General features: G+C 36.6%; 1 protein-coding gene across 1 annotated transcript in view; it reads right to left on the reverse strand.

The window, feature by feature from the left end:
- SOX6 (SRY-box transcription factor 6) overlaps nucleotides 1-17,799 on the reverse strand; it is a 544,947-nt gene that overhangs the window by 23,844 nt on the left and 503,304 nt on the right. The window contains exons 13-14 of the mRNA XM_007956810.1: nucleotides 9,462-9,695; nucleotides 6,130-6,346 (exon numbers count right to left, since the gene is read on the reverse strand). Coding sequence (XP_007955001.1) covers nucleotides 6,130-6,346; nucleotides 9,462-9,695 — 451 coding nt within the window. The remainder of the gene's footprint in view (nucleotides 1-6,129; nucleotides 6,347-9,461; nucleotides 9,696-17,799) is intronic.

The following is a 17,799-nucleotide window of genomic DNA, read 5'->3' on the forward strand; positions in this document are numbered from 1 at the left end:
AAACAGACAGAGAGCAAGAGCGAGAGACAGAGAGAGACAGAGTGAGAGTGAAAGGGAAACTAGCATAGCTTTTTACAGATGAAGAAGCTCAGATTTTCTAGAGCTTTCAAACGTGCTCTATGTTAGCTATCTCACATTTTTTTTACTGTCTAGCTAACCTCCTTTATGATTGATAATTTTCCCATATGCCCCCATGTGTACATGTTCTTTTTCATGCTAAAACAGTAAGCTTTACCCCTCCTTTCCACAAGCCTGAAACCTTCCCAAATCTCAAGTCTCCTTTGCAAGGATAGCTCTAGTGTATAGTAATCTCTCTTCCTTTGAGCCTCATTTGCTTTTGTCCATAAAATCAAGATTAATACTTTAATATACATTATATGCAGCACTACACTATGTATTATGTATGCATGTATACTTGTGTATGTATAAAAAACTAACATTTGCTAATGTATTTGTGTATGAGTCTGGCGTCTCAGCCTATAGCATCCATAGAAGACTTTTCTGTACAGACACAATTCCTTGTATACTATATGATTTTAGCACAGTGCTAGGCATATAGTTTATTCCAAACAGGCCCTCACCAACTGACTGACTAATCAATTAACAAAATGAAAAAACAGCCAGCAAGCTCAAGTTTTGTCTATCAGAAGTTATTTTCCTGAAATTAATTTTTCCTTCCTTTACAGATCAATTGCAGAGTCAAAATTCAAACACTGCAGTTTTCACAAACAGTAATAGCTGGCAAGTATTGGGCTTTACACATAATGAATGTGCACATGAAAACAAAAATTGTAGAAGCTTGTAAAAGTTGTATGCATGCATCTGATACAACCAGAGATGGCTGAGAACCCTCACTTCCAGCCCAAGTAAAGAATATAATCTGACCGTTACAGAAGCTCGGCAATTCTGCATAGTTTCCAAATCACAAAAATATTTCTAGAGTGTAGTCCAGCTTTACCAAATGCAAAGGAACTAATAATTATTTATCTTGGCAAAGTCCCATTGTTTGCTGACCCTTCAGGCCCTTACAGGATCTAAAAATAAAGGTAGTAAAATTTGTTTCATTAGAAGAGAAGCCTATATGTCACATATCTCTATAGTTGATATTGCAGTAAAGAATAGAAATAATAGCAATATTTTTATATTACTTATTGGTGTGTTTTAATAGGGAGACAATATAGACTTAAAGGGTAAATGAAAACAGTAACTAGCCTACGTTAATTCAACTATATTTAGAATTATTTCATATGCTTGATTCAATAGCTTTAGGATTAAGACCAAAATGGTAAGTGTTCAAATTACTTATAGCATAACAGAATAAAAAGAATTCTTTTAATATAATCAAAAATATTTTTGTGCATAGAATTACTTTTCTGGAATAATGTTTACCCTACCTTATACCTTACTACATGCTGACACACTTCTAAGTGCTTTATTTCACATGGGTCTTATAATGCAGGTTTTATTATCTCCCCATTCCACAGATAAGGAAATTGAGGTACAGAGTTTAAATAAGTTTTCCAAAGGTAAGTGATGAATTCAAGGAATAAAGATTAATACATGTTAGTTCCCAGAGCCAGTAAGAAGCAGATCTAGTATTTCAGCCAGAACAGTCTGGTTCCAGGATCAGTATTTTTAACAATTACATTATACAGCCTCTAAACAATTTGTAGGAGCACTGGTGGTGTAGTGCCTAAGGCATTTGACTACTAACCGGAACACTGGTGGTTCAAACCCACCAGCCACTCCTCGGAAGGAAGATTGGGCAATCTACTTCCATAGTGATACTGCCTCAGAAACCCAGGGAGGGGTCGCTATGAGTAGGATCCAATTCGACAGCAGTGAGTTTTTTTTTTAAAAAAAACAATTTGTAGGCTCTAGCTGAGTGGTATGTGTAATAGTGCAAAGCACATATGTTTCAAAATCAGATGAACCTGGTTTATATCTCAGCTCTGCCATTTACTAGCTGTGTGGCCTTGGACAAATTATTTAACATCTGTGAACTTGTGTTTTCTAATCCTGTAGTGTGGATGATAAAAACAAAAACCAAATTTGTTGCATTTGCAATAAACTATATAACTTCCTCAGTATAGTATAGATAATATAGTAATTTATTCAATAATTAAAATTGTTGTTACGTGCCATCGAGTCATACCTGACTCATAGCGACCCCTCCTTGGGTTTCCGAGGGAGTATCACTACGGAAGTACGATTGCCCAACCTTCCTTCCGAGGAGTGGCTGGTGGGTTTGAACCGCCAGCCGTCTGGTTAGCAGGCAAGTGTCTTAGCCACTGTGCTACCAGAATGTTGTTGTTAGGTGCCATCAACTCATAGTGACCCATATGACAGAGTAAAACTGCCCCGTCAGGGTTTCTAGGGCTGTAATCTGTACGTGAGCAGATCTCCAGATCTTCCTCCTGTGGAGCTGCTGGGTGGGTGTGAGCCACCAAGCTTTCAGTTAGCAGTTGAGCATTTAACCATTGTGCCACCAGGGCTCCTTATTAAAATATAGCCCCAAATTTAATAGTGTATAGTTTCTGCATAATTCTCTACTCACAAGTAAATTACCGAATAAAGGTTTCAAATAAATGGAAGTATACTTAGCCATAGTTTTCTGGGAAAAGACATCTCTGCAGCTATATGTATCCTAATCTAATCCTAATCCTAATCTAATTTCAACATTGAAGTACTCCCATTAGAATTATTACAAATTTCTAACATTTAACCTACCAATTGAAGGGGTTAACTCCCAGGTAAGTGCTAATCTTACTCCATTTCGTGTTATTGATGCACTCACTTCATAATAGCTAAGTAAAAAAAAAAAATCTAACTCATCAGCTACAGTTGTATAGTCAGTAAATGTACAATGTTGAGCAATTTATATAATTTTATTGGCTTGAAAATTATGCATGTCTTTTCAAAATCAGCTATAAAAATTGATTTCACCTCCATCCCATCAAGAAGTCAATAGCAATCTTTAAATTTCTTATTTGTTTTTCTCTCTACTCCTTTTCTAACAACCACACATCTAATGAAGACCAATTTCCAAAGATGGATCCCAAGAATTAATAATCTAACAAATACTTAAAAGAGAAAATAAGCAGAAATAATACTTGGCTTTATGCAGCAAGTACTACCAAAGTTGTCCATAGGAAAATGGTCAGGATTAAAGATTGAAGAATAGGATATTTTGATCACCTGCCTGATCTTCTGCAGCTCCACGCCACAGCCTAATATGATCCTCTCACAATGGACTTTCCCAGACTAACAGCAACAAGATCCTTGGTCTATAAATTTCAAAGCTCCTTTGGTGCTACCATATATCACAATCAAAGCTCTGGAGCTATTGCTCAAATGGTACAGCCAGACTCCTGCCTGCCAGAATAGCGCCATCAGATATACTTGATATAGAACAACATGGTGTGGACAGTTAAAGATCCTGCCTTAGGCTGACAGTCATTTGGCATGATGGAGGCACAGACACCTGAATTTGAACCTTCACTCTTTCTTACGTTTAAGCAGCTATAGAACCCCTCTAAGCTTTGATTTCTTTATCCTGTTTTGAGAATTATATGAGAATTTATATGATATATAAAACAGCTGTAGACAAATAGGCACTCAATAGATGGTAGATATTATTAGGTTGTTTTCATTCTTTTACTTTACATACATTTTTATATGTTGAGATACTTTGATCCAGAGCTGTTTTAATGTACCCTTTGGTAAAGGGGACCACATTAAATAGAATTACTGCAATCTCATATTTTCAAGTAAGTATCAGAGAACTGAAAAAAACATCTGTGAAAGCCTTCCAGACTAAGGCAAAGAAGATGTACTATGTATCACTAGATATACAGGAGACATAATTGGGAAGAAGGGTAGGAATCACAAAGGGCTTCCAATTTGAGGTTTTATTTGATTTATTTTCCAAGGAGCCCTGGCGGTACCATAGATAAGTACTCGGCTGCTAACTGAAAGGTCAGTAGATGGAACCTGTCAACTGCTGCCCATGAGAAAGATGTGGCAGTCTGCTTCCATAAAGATTACTGCCTTGGAAACCCCATGGAGCAGTTCTACTCTGTCCTATAGGGTCACTATGAGTCAGAATCAAACCGATGGCAATGGGTTTGGGTTTATTCTCTAGTCAAATGAAGTTATAAGCAATCCCAGGCATATACTAACAGGATTAAAAGTAGATGGTATCACAGAATCTTAAATTTATATTTTGTTGTTTATGACCATACTATCTAAAGTACACTATGGATTGGTGTTTTTTGTAAATCCTCTATCATGTGAATAGCCTAATTACATTGCACTGAACTTTTTTTTTTTTAGTGTTCAAAGCATTACATAAAAAATTGTAAACATTTATAATACAGAGGAACTTGACAGTTCTATTTTGACATGCCTTCATTTGTTAATAAATTGGGATCCTCAAATAATCAAGTAGTTTAAGCCTCTCCTTGTAGCTAAAATTTTCTGCCACTGTATAAAGAAATCCATTGACTATCTGTTGTTGTTGTTTGCCGTCGAGTTGGCCCGACTCATAGCGACCCCACATTGGGTTTTTGAGGCAGTATCACTATGGAAGTAGGATTGCCCAACCTTCCTTCTGAGGAGTGGCTGGTGAGTTTGAACCGCCAGTCATCTGGTGAGCAGTCAAGTGCCTTAGGCACTATGCTACCAGAGCCCCTATTGACTATCTAGGGAGGTGATATAAAGTATAGTTTTACTGTGAGAGTGAGTACATATTAAATAATAATGATAATGACAGGAGTTAGTCTTTATTGTTATGGTACTACTTGCCAAGGACTGTGTAAAGTACTTTTAAAAGGACTGCTGCATAGAGTCCTCTCAACAGTCCTATGAGCTAGGACCTATTATTCACTTCACACATGAAAAAACAGCAGCTTAGAGAAGTTAATTCACTTGCTCAAGCAGGTGGCACACTCAGTATTTGAACCCCAGCAGTCCAACTCCAAAGTCCCTGCTCCTCCAAACACTATTCTAGTGTATTACATACACTCATAATCCCGACTACTTCAATTGATTTGTTTTCTTTTTTGTGTTGTGACTATTTACTATTCCAAAATAATTTTCTGCTTTTATATGTGTGCTTCTAAAGGCAACTTTTGTTCCATGAGGAGTGTCTTGAAAAGTAAACAGCAGTATTTCTCCTTTGAGCTCCCTCTTTTCTCCACTTTTATGCGAATACTTCTTATTTCCCTGGCGTAGCCCAGCTCCTCGATCCTCTCTCCAGTCCCTCCCCTTCTCTCTCTCAAGCCCCTTCAGAAGCATCTCCCCAGTCTGACTGCAGTTGCTCCTGCCCTGTGCCTCCAGATGCCCCTCTGTTTGCCACCCCTGACGGATCTCTGTAGAAAGAGAGGCACTGTGCTTCTAGGTAGTGTGCTGCAATCTATAGGCATCTGTGTCCCCACTTATCCCAACTTCTGCGGTTATGAGGGGCCTCATCAGAACGCAGACAGCCAGTCAGCCAAGTCGAAATTTATACCAGAAATCTATTACCTAATTTTTAAACAAAATGACATAAAATCAGGCTTGAAGATATCAAAAACATGTCTAGTTTGTGATTTAAGCAAGAAAATCCACATTGTTACTGCTTCCACCACAGAATAATTTACTGCAATAGGAGGTCTGGATTTTATGCCAAAAAAGAGGTTCTCTAACCAATGTCAAGGTCAATTATCTTGTGGCAGATCCCACAACAAAAGCAGACTATTGTGATTAGAGTCAGAAGCACCACCCAAAGAAGCTGGAAAGCTTCTAGGGATTTCTTAAGGTTAGCTTTTATTTTTTCCCCTTGTGTGTGTGTTTAAATAAGCTACCAGAAACTCTGTGTGTGGGCACTGAACATCTTAGATTAATTTGGGAGATAACGAAAGGGATGATCAGTTGGGAATAGGCTGTTGCAGTTTGTTTTGATTTCAATAGGAGCCTTGTGGCAAGGCTGTGCACTTGTGACTTTCAATGATTACCATAGCCAAGCCCCTTCAGTGTGTCACAACCTCCTCCCTTCCCTAATCACCTTCCCAAACACAATGCCACTAGCCATCTCTAGTTTTTTACTGGGAAGAAAAAGCCCAGGTGGCTAAATCCAGGAATGCTTACCCCACGGTAAAGAACTGCCTCATTTCCTGTCTTCGAGACCTCATCAGTTGCTTATACTCCCCAATCCGGAGCTTTTTGCCATCAACAATGCAGGTGCGTTTCGGTCGGGGTTTATATTTATAGTTTGGGTACTTCTCTAAGTGAATCTTGCTTAGCCGGGCCTGCTCTTCATAATAAGGTTGTTTCTCCTGGTTAGACATGGATTTCCAGCGAGATCCTAGACATAAAAACAGCCTTAAGTACACAAGTGGTCCAGGCAACATATGCCAAGCAAGTACAATTAGAAATATACCTTGTCACTACTTCAGTCACCTGGTGCTCAGTGTAACTTCTATTACCACACCCCACTGAGGCTTCCAAGTACATTTTTAGACTACAGAGCAAAGAATAATTTTGTACATGATGCATCTACTGTCCTATTTCTTTCAATAATTTAAAGCTGATGCTACAAGCATAATGTTTTAAAAAATATCTTTCTGTGTGAAGATCTTCTCCTACACCAAGGTCTTTCCCCTAACCATCTGCATATCTCTCATGGAGGTGAAAAACTTCCTAAGTATACTTTCTAGTGTGACAAAAGATGCTCAAGAAACGCTCTCTTGGTCCCCAAAATTCAAACATCTCCCACACACAAGCATCTGTAGTAAAGCCAGCCTTTAACAACATGTCAGCACATGTTGCCATTCTTCCATAGATAAAACTACTGTGCTCACTGCCTCCCCTGGCCTAGGGTCCTTAAAAACCTAAACTCTACTTAAGGAGTCATAGCTTTAGAACCAGAAGGTACTGTTACAATTATATATACTACTTTCAAGCATTATAAATACTATTTTCAAGCATTATAAATGTTCACTCAAAGCTGTATCGATAAAAGTACAGGCAGTCCCCAGGTAATGAAAGTCCAATTTACAGGTAACTTGTACCTGCCCTTTAATTTGTGTAAATATGTCCTCACTTTGAAATACTGAACCAACCCCTACTTGTGATAAATTCTTCATCACAATCACCTTCACTTGCTGCATGTGTGGCTTTTAAATCATTGAAAAGACTTTGAGCCTTTTCCTGCACTATACGCTTGTTCCGACTTACCTACAAATTCGACTTAAAGACATATTTAGGAGTATATCTCCTTTATAACCTGGGGATTGATTGCCTGTGCAAAAACTGTTAATTCAGTTTGTACAGGAAGAAGGAAAAGTATTCACTTCTTTAATATTGTTTATAAAGAATTATCTAAACATTTGACGAAGAAGGGATGTATTTTTTTATAAGTATCAAATTGCATTTTTGTGTCTTGCTAGTGAATAAAGCGGTAACAGCTGTGCAGGCTGGATGTTAGCTATTCTTTAGTGGCAATTTTTCATACATAAACAAATGGAAAAGTTGTACAAATATTCTTTGGAGCCAGCAATATCCTGGTCTGCTTTAATAGAACATCCATCCCTGTTCTTGATTTTCGTGCAAAAGTATAGAAAGTCTGCATAGATAGGCTCTCTGTGTTCCACTGGCTCCTGCAGCTTAACACCCTAGTTAACAGAGAATGCTTCGTACTCTTGAAATGCATGTGTTTAAAAGTTTACATTTTAATGAATACACTTATTATACTCCTAATAATTTTTTTTCACAGAATGCACACCAATAATACAGATTCCCCACAGCTGCCAAAATGAAAACAGAGAGGTTCTATATCCATTTGAAAGTTTCCTCATGTTGCTACTAAAATAGCAGAAAAAATACAAAAATTTCAAAATTAGATATCAAACTTTAAGGACAGAGAAACATGATTTTTTAAGAATATCGTTTAACTATTAAATACATATATATATATATATATATACATATATATATATATAATACATCTACTAGGAACATTTGAGTTTGAAAGGCACTTAATCAAAAGAATAACACCCGACACATATCTCTGAAATGCTGAAAACAAAACTCCATTTGTTAATGACATTTTTTATCCAACTTGAAATGCAAAAGGCAAAAAAGAAAAGAAAATCCTAGATTTTAATATTAATACCACTATTCAATTTTATGTGTGTTTTAAATTTTCTTAGAGGTCACTGCTTCAAAATGTCTCAAAATCAAGTTAAATTATTTATACAGTGACAAAACATGTGTATTTGTGTATGTCCAGATCACTGATATTTATTCGGGTTAAATATTTATTGCTTTTGATCAAAACATTTAAAAAATTAAAACCACAGTTTAAGTCTCTAATGTTTTTCAGCTTCTTAAATGGCTTCCTTTGAGATTCTGTCACATCATGACAGCTTAAGTAGAACAGTGCCTTCTGTGTTTTTTCTTTTTAAAGAGGAAACATGTTGACTGTAATGCTGCATGTTGAATAAAATATGTTCAATATGTTGAGCACAATAATTCCAAACTGTATAATCTACACTGGGCAAACTTTATACTAATAGAACAAGGCTTGAGTTTAATCCTGAGAAACAGGAGACTCACTTTGGCAATTTACCACAGAATGGGCCTCTCTGCCCTGTGGTCTGTGTGTTCAACTCACTGCTATGAAATTTGAGCTAGTCATATCTTATTAAAGTGAATATAGCTTTATTTTATAAGTTTTAAATTATCTTTAGAGGCACTGTTCTGCACTCCATGAATTTCACACCCTTTTTGGGCTCACTCCTAGTCCTTGGTGAGTTCTTTCAATGGCACGCATGAACCCAAGAATACTAAAGCAGAAAACTATAACATCTATGAGCATTTCCAAAACTTTGTAACAATTTATAACTTTAAGACAACAATAAGAAAAAAAAAAAGATAGAGCTTGTCTCCATGATTCCTGTTTATTAGTGACCTCTCATAAATGCCAAATACACAGCATTAGCATATGCTATTAATAGTTTTGTCTCTAAACTAATTTTTTAGCCAGCTCTGTCCTGGCACCTAGTGGATATAATAATCTCCTAACTTTAAATGTCACAGTTGGGGGTGAGGAGTGCAGAGATAACAAAAACTTCAGGCTCCATGCAACAGCTGACTGAACCACATCTAACTTCTGCAAACCACAATCTCCTTTAGAAGTCTAATTATGCCCTTGCTTTCCACTCTGAAACGAGCTCTGGTGGTACAGTAGTTAAGGCATTTGACTGGTAACCAAAAGGTCAGTGGCTCAAACCCACCAGCTGCTCCACAGGAAAAACATGAGGCCATCTGCATCCACGAAGATTTACTGCCTTGGAAAACAATGGGGGTAGTTCTACTCCATCCTATCAGGTGTTTGTGAGTCAGAATTGACTATGTGGCAGTGGGTGGGTGGGTTTTTCACTCATAGGGTAGAAGATAGGCACCACTGCTGCACTCACCTAATATTTTGCTAATGTTGGAGTTATGCATGTCGGGGAAGGCTTGAAGGATTTTCCTCCTCTCATCCTTCGCCCAAACCATGAATGCATTCATTGGTCGCTTGATGTGTGGCTCACTGCTGGCACGGCCGCGGGCATCCCTGTAGACTCGTGCTTCAGCCACAGTGGCACCTCCTGTTGGCCAACAATAATACTGCTGTAGTTTAGCTGCAGAGCCATTCATTGCTTTACTTCCTGTAATGTCAGGGCAGGAAGAACAAGATGGGTGCAAAGCATTATTATCTGGATAATGCAACACAGCTTGCTGCCTGGTTCAGCTGTTTTCCCTTGGACCTTGTCTTCTATTTCTAAATGACCTCTTAGAAGTAGAGGGCAGTCTCAAACGACAGTTCTACAGGCCTTTCTGATGCAGGTCTCAAAGACAGACTGGGTAGAATTAATTTTGCATGTTTTTATAGACTTAGCACATTCACTAAGGAGCCCTGGTGGTGCAGTGGTTAAGCATTCAGCTGTGAAAAGAAAGGTCAGCCATTTGAATCCTTCACCCATTCCATGAAAGAAGGATGTGGCAGTCTACTTCTGTGAAGATTACAGCCTTGGAAACCTTATGAGGCAAGTTCTATTCTGTCCCACTGCATCACTATGAGTCAGAATTAATTCAATGGCAACAGGTTTAGTACATTTCCTATAATCAATTCCATGTTATGATAAAGCAAAGACTGGCATTATTTTATGATGAATTTGACTGCTGTAATTTTATTCTTTAAAAGCTGACCCCTTTTAGTTTCATTTGTCAAAACTCCCAGCTACTTCAAACTATATCTTTCCCCATATTTTCACAACATTGTGCCTTGACTCATGCCCTTCTCACTGCTTGGAAGACCTTTCTCCTACTTCACAACACTAAATCCCACTCATCTTTAAAATCCTATTCAAATAGTGCTGGGTTTCATTAATTCAATGAAAAATATTAAGTGAGCAATTACTATGAGCTAGGCTTTATAGCAGTTGCTAGAGATACAAAGATGAATAAAACAGCCAGTGCTTTTAAAACACACACAGTTCAGAGGTTAGAGAGACTTGAACAGACAACCATAACAGAACGTGGGTAGTGCTGCGATGTAATAGTAAGCAGGGTGCCAAGAGAGATGATGAGTCTTGAAGGATGTATAGGAATGTGTAGCAGGTGAATGGGGGAGTGAGATAAAGTCAGATAGGAAGGGTAATTGAGGCAAATGAAACAGCATAAGCAGTGATGCTCCCCAGGGTGCAGTCACGCCTCCTTTTTCTATTCTACATGCTCCACAGTAATTAATCTTTCTACTCCATTCCCTGGAATCTGAGATCCTTAAAGTTAGTGATTTTGTTCTAGTCATTATTTTATTCCCAGGATTTCTCACATAATAGATATTCAATAAATATTTATTGAATGAAAGATTGGTTTTCAACTTATACACAAAAGTAATAAACTAACAGGTATTCATGTAGAGAACCTTAATATACTTTTCTGTTGTTTAAGTTTAGTTCTTTAACATCCTCCTCTGAAACTGTGTCTAAATTCCTTACGTTGTATAGTTTCATAAAACCTGAGTCTAGTAACATACTAGATTGAAAGCTCCTTGAGGATAGGGACTGAGTCTTGTATACTCTTGGATCCCCAGGATCTAATAAGCTATCTGGCACATAGATTCAATTAGTAAAATGTGTTAAATAAATTAATAAATTATTGAACAAATACATGGAGCTGTTGCTCTGTTTTCATGCACCCTACCACCATGACACATGGATGTATGCTTTGCAATGTAATAACTATTGAGTATTTCCCTATAGACTGAAAACGTCTACAGATAATGCAAAGTGTTTGGACTGATGGCCTCAGCCAAGGCTTTACTGCATAAACAGGAAAGCCTACCCCAGAAGCTTAGAATCAAAATATACATTAAAACTAACATTTCTACTCTTCTATAAAAAAGTAAATCCCTTCAGCTCAGGGGAGTTATTATATAGGACCAACACGACACAATCAATCTTTGGCCCTTCTACTCTATTTCTAGATCCCTTGATTAAGTAGAAATTTGTTTGTGTCAAGGCTAGTAATAAATTAGAACATTAAAGTACACTATTATTTGGCAAATATGGCCATCATTTATCGCACACAAAAGACAGGATTAAAAGGGCCAAACTGGCTAATACTTGAATTCTTTTCTAAACCTGAAAGAGGATTGGGGGGACACTCCCTGAAGATCATGCAAAAATAACGTATTTTATAAACAATTCTTCTTTTAGGCCTACTTGACAGAACAATCCCTTATATGGAAATCTCAGATCTCAAGATGCATAACTAATACGCTACCTTTTTGCCACCATACCCACAGTACATTAATTTCATTTAAAATGCACTGACCATACAGGATAAATTGATTTCACTTTATATGGTTTTGACAGCCATGTTTATTGTGCAGTGAAATGTAGTGTAGCTTCCAGCTGACAATATCCATCAACACAGGGCAATATGCTGACTGCTGGGCCAGATGAAGGCATACATTACTCTGGAAGTGAAACACTCATTCAGACACGACAGTGTCTTCTCCTGAGGATCACCATGGTAATTTATGATGCCCTCAGTGCCATTACTTTACAACTGACATGGATTCAGCAATTTATATACTTGCATGCGTACACATAAAAGCAGACAGGTTTGTGGAGAATGTCAGATGCAAAAATATTTCAATATTATTCTAAGTTAACTGTTATGCCACAGGTGATTAATATTTGAGATCTGGTTTTACTGTCATAACTTTCTCTCCACCTCTAGCAAAACCAAACAGTCAACTGCCATTTATTTATTCACTTAAAATACGTATTTCATTGTGAATGAGCAGTTTTAATCACCTACAGATTAATAGGGATCATAGTGGATTTTTAGACTCTAGTTTTAGTATAGAGAAACATACTAGATTCTCTACTCCAAACTGATGGATTCCTTTGTTGTTGTTGTTGTTATGTGCCATCGAGTCGGCCCCGACTCACAGCGACCCCTCCTTGGGTTTCCGAGGCAGTATCACTACGGAAGTAGGATTGCCCAACCTTCCTTCCGAGGAGTGGCTGGTGGGTTTGAACCGCCAGCCTTCTGGTTAGCAGTCAAATGCTTTAGCCACTATGCTACCAGAGCTCCTGATGGATTCCTTTAGACATGTTATAATATGCCCAATCCTTTTCCCTCTTATGTTATACTGCCCTCTTAGCTTTTCTACTCTCTTTTTCTACCAAATTCAACCCTTTTCCAAGTAGCAGAGCTCAGGATCCCCCTTCACTAACTTCCTACACTGACCTTGCCCCTCCCTTCCAAGTACATATTATCTATACCATACTGATTGACACTGAATTAGTTACTCAGCCAATCTCTAGGATTCATAAGGAATGCTTCCAGAAATTGAGAAATTCAATCCTGGTGCATAGTAAAGAATTAAGAATGAAACAGGGAGCTCTGGTTGCCTAGTGGGTAAGGCATTTGGCTGCTAACCAGAAGGTTGACAGTTCAAACCTACCAGCTGCTCCATAGGAGGAGAGAAAATACTCTAGGACATGTGCACATCTCCTTTTCCTTGCCTCTTCTCCTATCATGCAGGGAGAATGAAATGAATAAAGAATGGGAACATCCTAAGCTAAATTAGGAATGTTGTATAAAAATAACCAAGATTCAAGAAGGAAAGACATCCAAGAGACGAACGTTTGTAACTACCTCTATAAATGTATCTGATACCTTATCAAGCATCAGCTATAGCAATGACTTTTAGTACAACACAGATTTGTAGTACCTTTTTCCCGTGGAGCAGCTGGTGGATTCAAACAATCAGTCTTTTAGTTACCAGTTGAATGTTTTAACCACAGTGCCACTGTGGCAGATAGAAGAAGAAAGATAGTTAATCAATGGAGAAAGAAATTGCCAAAGCAAATCCCTTCTTAGGAAGCTATGATTTCAATAGAAAATATAAAATTAAGTTTTTCCAGGTGGGTTGGAAAGAAGACCAGATTCACCATCGTAGCCTATTGCAATGGTCCTGAACTACTCCCAGAGAGGCCCATTTCTTGGTAAATTCCAAGGGTTATGTGAATGAGTGAGTGAGTAAGTGCATGTTTGTGCATGTTTAAAGTTTGTGCATGTTTGTGCATGTTTAAAGTTCTCTCTATGGAAGAACTCTGGTTAATTCTATAACATATTTAATAACTATTTATGTATGTATTAATTCAGAAAACACCTCTAACAAATTGTGGATGTTCCTTGTATTGTGCTGGGGTATACAAAGAAAAATAATACATGTGACTTGTTTTTCAGTAGTTTACTCAGTGGGGAAAATAGATACACAAATAACAAACTACAAAACAGTATAAGTGCCAACAAAGGTATTTAAAGATACTATGAAAGCAGAGAAGAACTATCAACACTGTTGGGGAAGATGCAGATGAATGTCAGAGAAGTTTCAGAGAGGATGTGATGCTTGAGGAGCATCTTAAAGGAAGAGCAATAATTCACTAGCAGTTATGTTTGTGAAAGCAATTCAGGCTGAAGAGTCAGTGTGAATAAAGGTACAGAGATGTGACAAAAGCCCAGGAGGTCTGAGGGAATAACAAGAAGATGGCCATGCTTGGGCTTATGGGAAAAAAAGAAGGGAACTAAGGGGTGAAATTAGAAAAGTAAGCAGGCGCTAGATTGCTAAGTACCTTGAACATAAAACCAAGAAACCTCTCAGGTTGTTAAGCAGGGAGTTACATGAACAAATATGCTTTAGAAGAGATACAAATGGAAACAAAATGAGAAAACATCACTAACTAGCCTTGACGATTATTAGTGAATAGATAATAAAGAATAGAGAAAAACAAAGTAAGTAAATACCTTCTCACAGGCCCATTAAACCCTAAATTTAAGACAGAATGAATGTGATATATGCAAAATACTGGCACAAAAAATTCTCATTCTGGAATCTACTTCTGACAATGGCAGAATAGTTTATATCAGACCAACTCTACAACAGATAATAATGATAAGTTCTGGAGAACATATGTAAAAACAATTATTTGAAAGCACTTGAGAGCTATCAACATTAAGGTGTAACTGGAGGGGATTCAATCCCAGAATGAAAAAAATTGAGAAAAACTTAATTGAATAGAAAAAAAAAACTGAATGAGAATGAAAACAAGTGAGGGAAATGAAAACACCTTGCAGTCAGCATAGCATGAAGTGGCTAGAAATCAAACAGAAAGACAGAGTAAAATTGACCTAATGCGTTAGAAGACGAAGTTTGAGGCTTCCTGAGTATCTAATCCTTAAACTTTGCATATACAGGAAGATGCCAATGAGCCCAGTAAAAAGCAGTGCTGTATAATAGAAAAATCTAGAGATTTAGGCTTTTGCCCACTAAAAGGGAGTCAGAATTTAGATTTGAATCCTACCAATCAGAGCGTGTTGGTAAATACATTGTACTTTCCATTTAATGGAGTCAATTTCCATCAAATCCTAAGAAATAGAAACTATACCCTAGGAATAAGGACTCATCCTAGGTCTAAAACTGAAAAAGACTGTCCCTTACAGTGAAAAATTAAAATTAAGTCTCCACAAATACAAGGTAATCAGTAAGTAAATTTTAACTGCCTGCTACCAAAAAAAAAAAAAGGAGCTCTAGTGGCACAGTGTCTAAAGCGTTTGACTGCTAACCAGAAGGCTGGTGGTTCCAACCCACCCACCACTCCTCGGAAGGAAGACTGAACAATCTATTTCTGTAGAGAGTCAGATCTGACTTGACTTGATAGCAGTGAGTATAGTTTTTTTAATTTTACCACAAAATAGATACTCTTCAAAGGAAGATAACAGACTTGAGCAGCTCTACAATTTATAATCCACCTTGTATACAACATGTAATAAAAAATTACTAGTCATACTAAGAATCAGGAAAATGTGACTCCAAGACCAAATAATTAAATTATCAACAGAGAGAGAATCTGAGATGATCCAGATGGTGTAATTAGTGGATAAGAGTTTTAAACTAGCCATTATAAATATGCTCAAGGATTTAAAGAAAAAGATGGTAATAATGAATGAACAGATGAGGAAACTCTGCAGAGAAATTAAAACTATAATAAGAAACAAATGAAGTTCTAGAATTGAAAAGTATAATTTCTGAGATGAAAATTCACAGGATGGACTTAACAGGTCAAAGAATAAAGGGTGTGTAAACTTGAAAATAGGAGCTCTGGTAGCATAGTGCCTAAGGCACTTGACTGCTAACCAGAAGGCTGACGGTTCAAACCCACCAGCCACTCCTTGGAAGGAAGATGGGGCAATCTACTTCCTTAGTGATACTGACTGAGAAATCCAAGGAGGGGTCACTATGAGTCGGGTCCAACTCGAGGGCACATAACAACAACAACAAACTTAAAAATAAAAAGATAAGAACCCATCTAGTCCCAAAAAACTGAAAAAAAAAAAAAAAAAAGTAAACATAGATTCAGCAAAATGTAGGACAATAAGAAGTATCCTACAATATGTGTAACTGGAGACCAGAAAAAGAGAAGTGAGACAACCATGACTGAAAATTTTTTTAAGAAACGCAGGTTGAAAATGACCCAAATTTGCTAAGAAACATCACCTTACAGGTTTAAGACACTCAGGTAGAATAAATAAACAAGGAATATCACAACTAAGCACTAGTCAAACTGCTGAAAACCAAAGATAAAGATAAAATTCTAAAACAAACATTTTTAAGATAAATGAAAGCTGAGAGAATTTGTTACCATCAGACCTATACCAAAAGATATATAGAGATATATAAACTCACTGCCATTGAGTCAATTCTGACTCATAGAGACCCTCATTGGGTTTCCAAGACTGAAAATCTTTACAGAAGTAAGCTGTATCATCTTTCTCCCATGGAGCAGCTGGTGGGTTAGAATTACTGACCTTTTGGTTAGCAGCTAAATGCCTTAACCACTATACCACAGAGCTCCTAAAAAAGATATATAAGTAATATTAAAGGAAATTAGTCAAGATGAAAAGAAATAACACCAGATAGAAACTTGGATATACAAGACAGAAAGGAAGAACATCAGAAATGATAAATTAGTGACTAAATAAAGAGAAGAATATTTCTATGGATGCCTTTAATAAACAACTGATCGTTTAATGTCTTTAAAAGACAACCTAAAAATACATAGAGATCCCAAACCCATTGCCATCAAGTCAAAACAAGGAAATTTCTAATACAAAAGTAGAATGCTGCATTGTGAGATTTATAGCATATGAAAAGGTAACGTATGTGACAAAAATAGCATATTATCTTTTGCATAATAAATGTAATTAAATTGTTGAAAGGCTGTTTTATTTTATATGAAGTGGTACTGTAATGACAGTTAAGGATGCAGAGTGAATCCTTAAAACAACCAATTTTAAAAAATACAAAGAAGTATAGCTAAAAAACCAGTAGAGTAATTCACATGTAATCCTAGAAAATTGTTCAATGAATGCAAAACAAGGCAGGAAAGAAGAGCAGAAAGTCAAAAACAAGTACAACAAAAAGCAAATCGTAATCCTATCATAAATTAATATTACATTTAATAGAAATGAATAAAACAATACAAATAAAATACAGAGAATGTCAGAACATATAAATAAATAATAAAAATGAAAACAGACACAATAAAGATAAAGCCTAGTTCTTTGAAAAAATTATAAAATTGATAACCCCTGGTGAAACTGACCAAGAAAAAAATAGAGAAAAGAAAATTACTAATATTTAAAACCAAAAAGGGGATTTTATTATAGATACTACACATATTAAATGAATAATAAGAAATACTACAAATAATTTCATGCCAGTAAATGAGAACTTAGATGATATGAAAAAATTCCTTGAAAGAAACAAACTACCAAAAATTACTCAAAAATAAATAGAAAATCTGTACTCTGTAACTAATAAAGAAATTGAATTTATAACCAACAACCTTCCCACAAAGAAAACTGCACACACAAATGGTTTTACTGGTAAATTCTATCAAATATTCAAGGGGAAAAAAAAAAAATCTTACATACAGTCTTTCAGAAAGTAGGGGAAGAAGAAATGTTTTCCACTTAATTTTATGAGGTAACCATACCCTGACAGAGACTTGAAATTAAATACAAAATTTCTCAATAAAATATTAGCAAATTGAATCCAGCAATATGCAGTAATACATCCTGATCAAGTATGATTCATCCCAGGAATGCAAGATTAATTTAACATTTGAAAATCAATGTAATTCACCACATTAACAGAACAAAGCATATATATATAATCACAATATATTT

Source organism: Orycteropus afer, unplaced genomic scaffold, assembly GCF_000298275.1.
Source record: "Orycteropus afer afer isolate SDZICR_OR568_19922 unplaced genomic scaffold, OryAfe1.0 scaffold00014, whole genome shotgun sequence".
NCBI classification, from domain to species: domain Eukaryota; kingdom Metazoa; phylum Chordata; class Mammalia; order Tubulidentata; family Orycteropodidae; genus Orycteropus; species Orycteropus afer.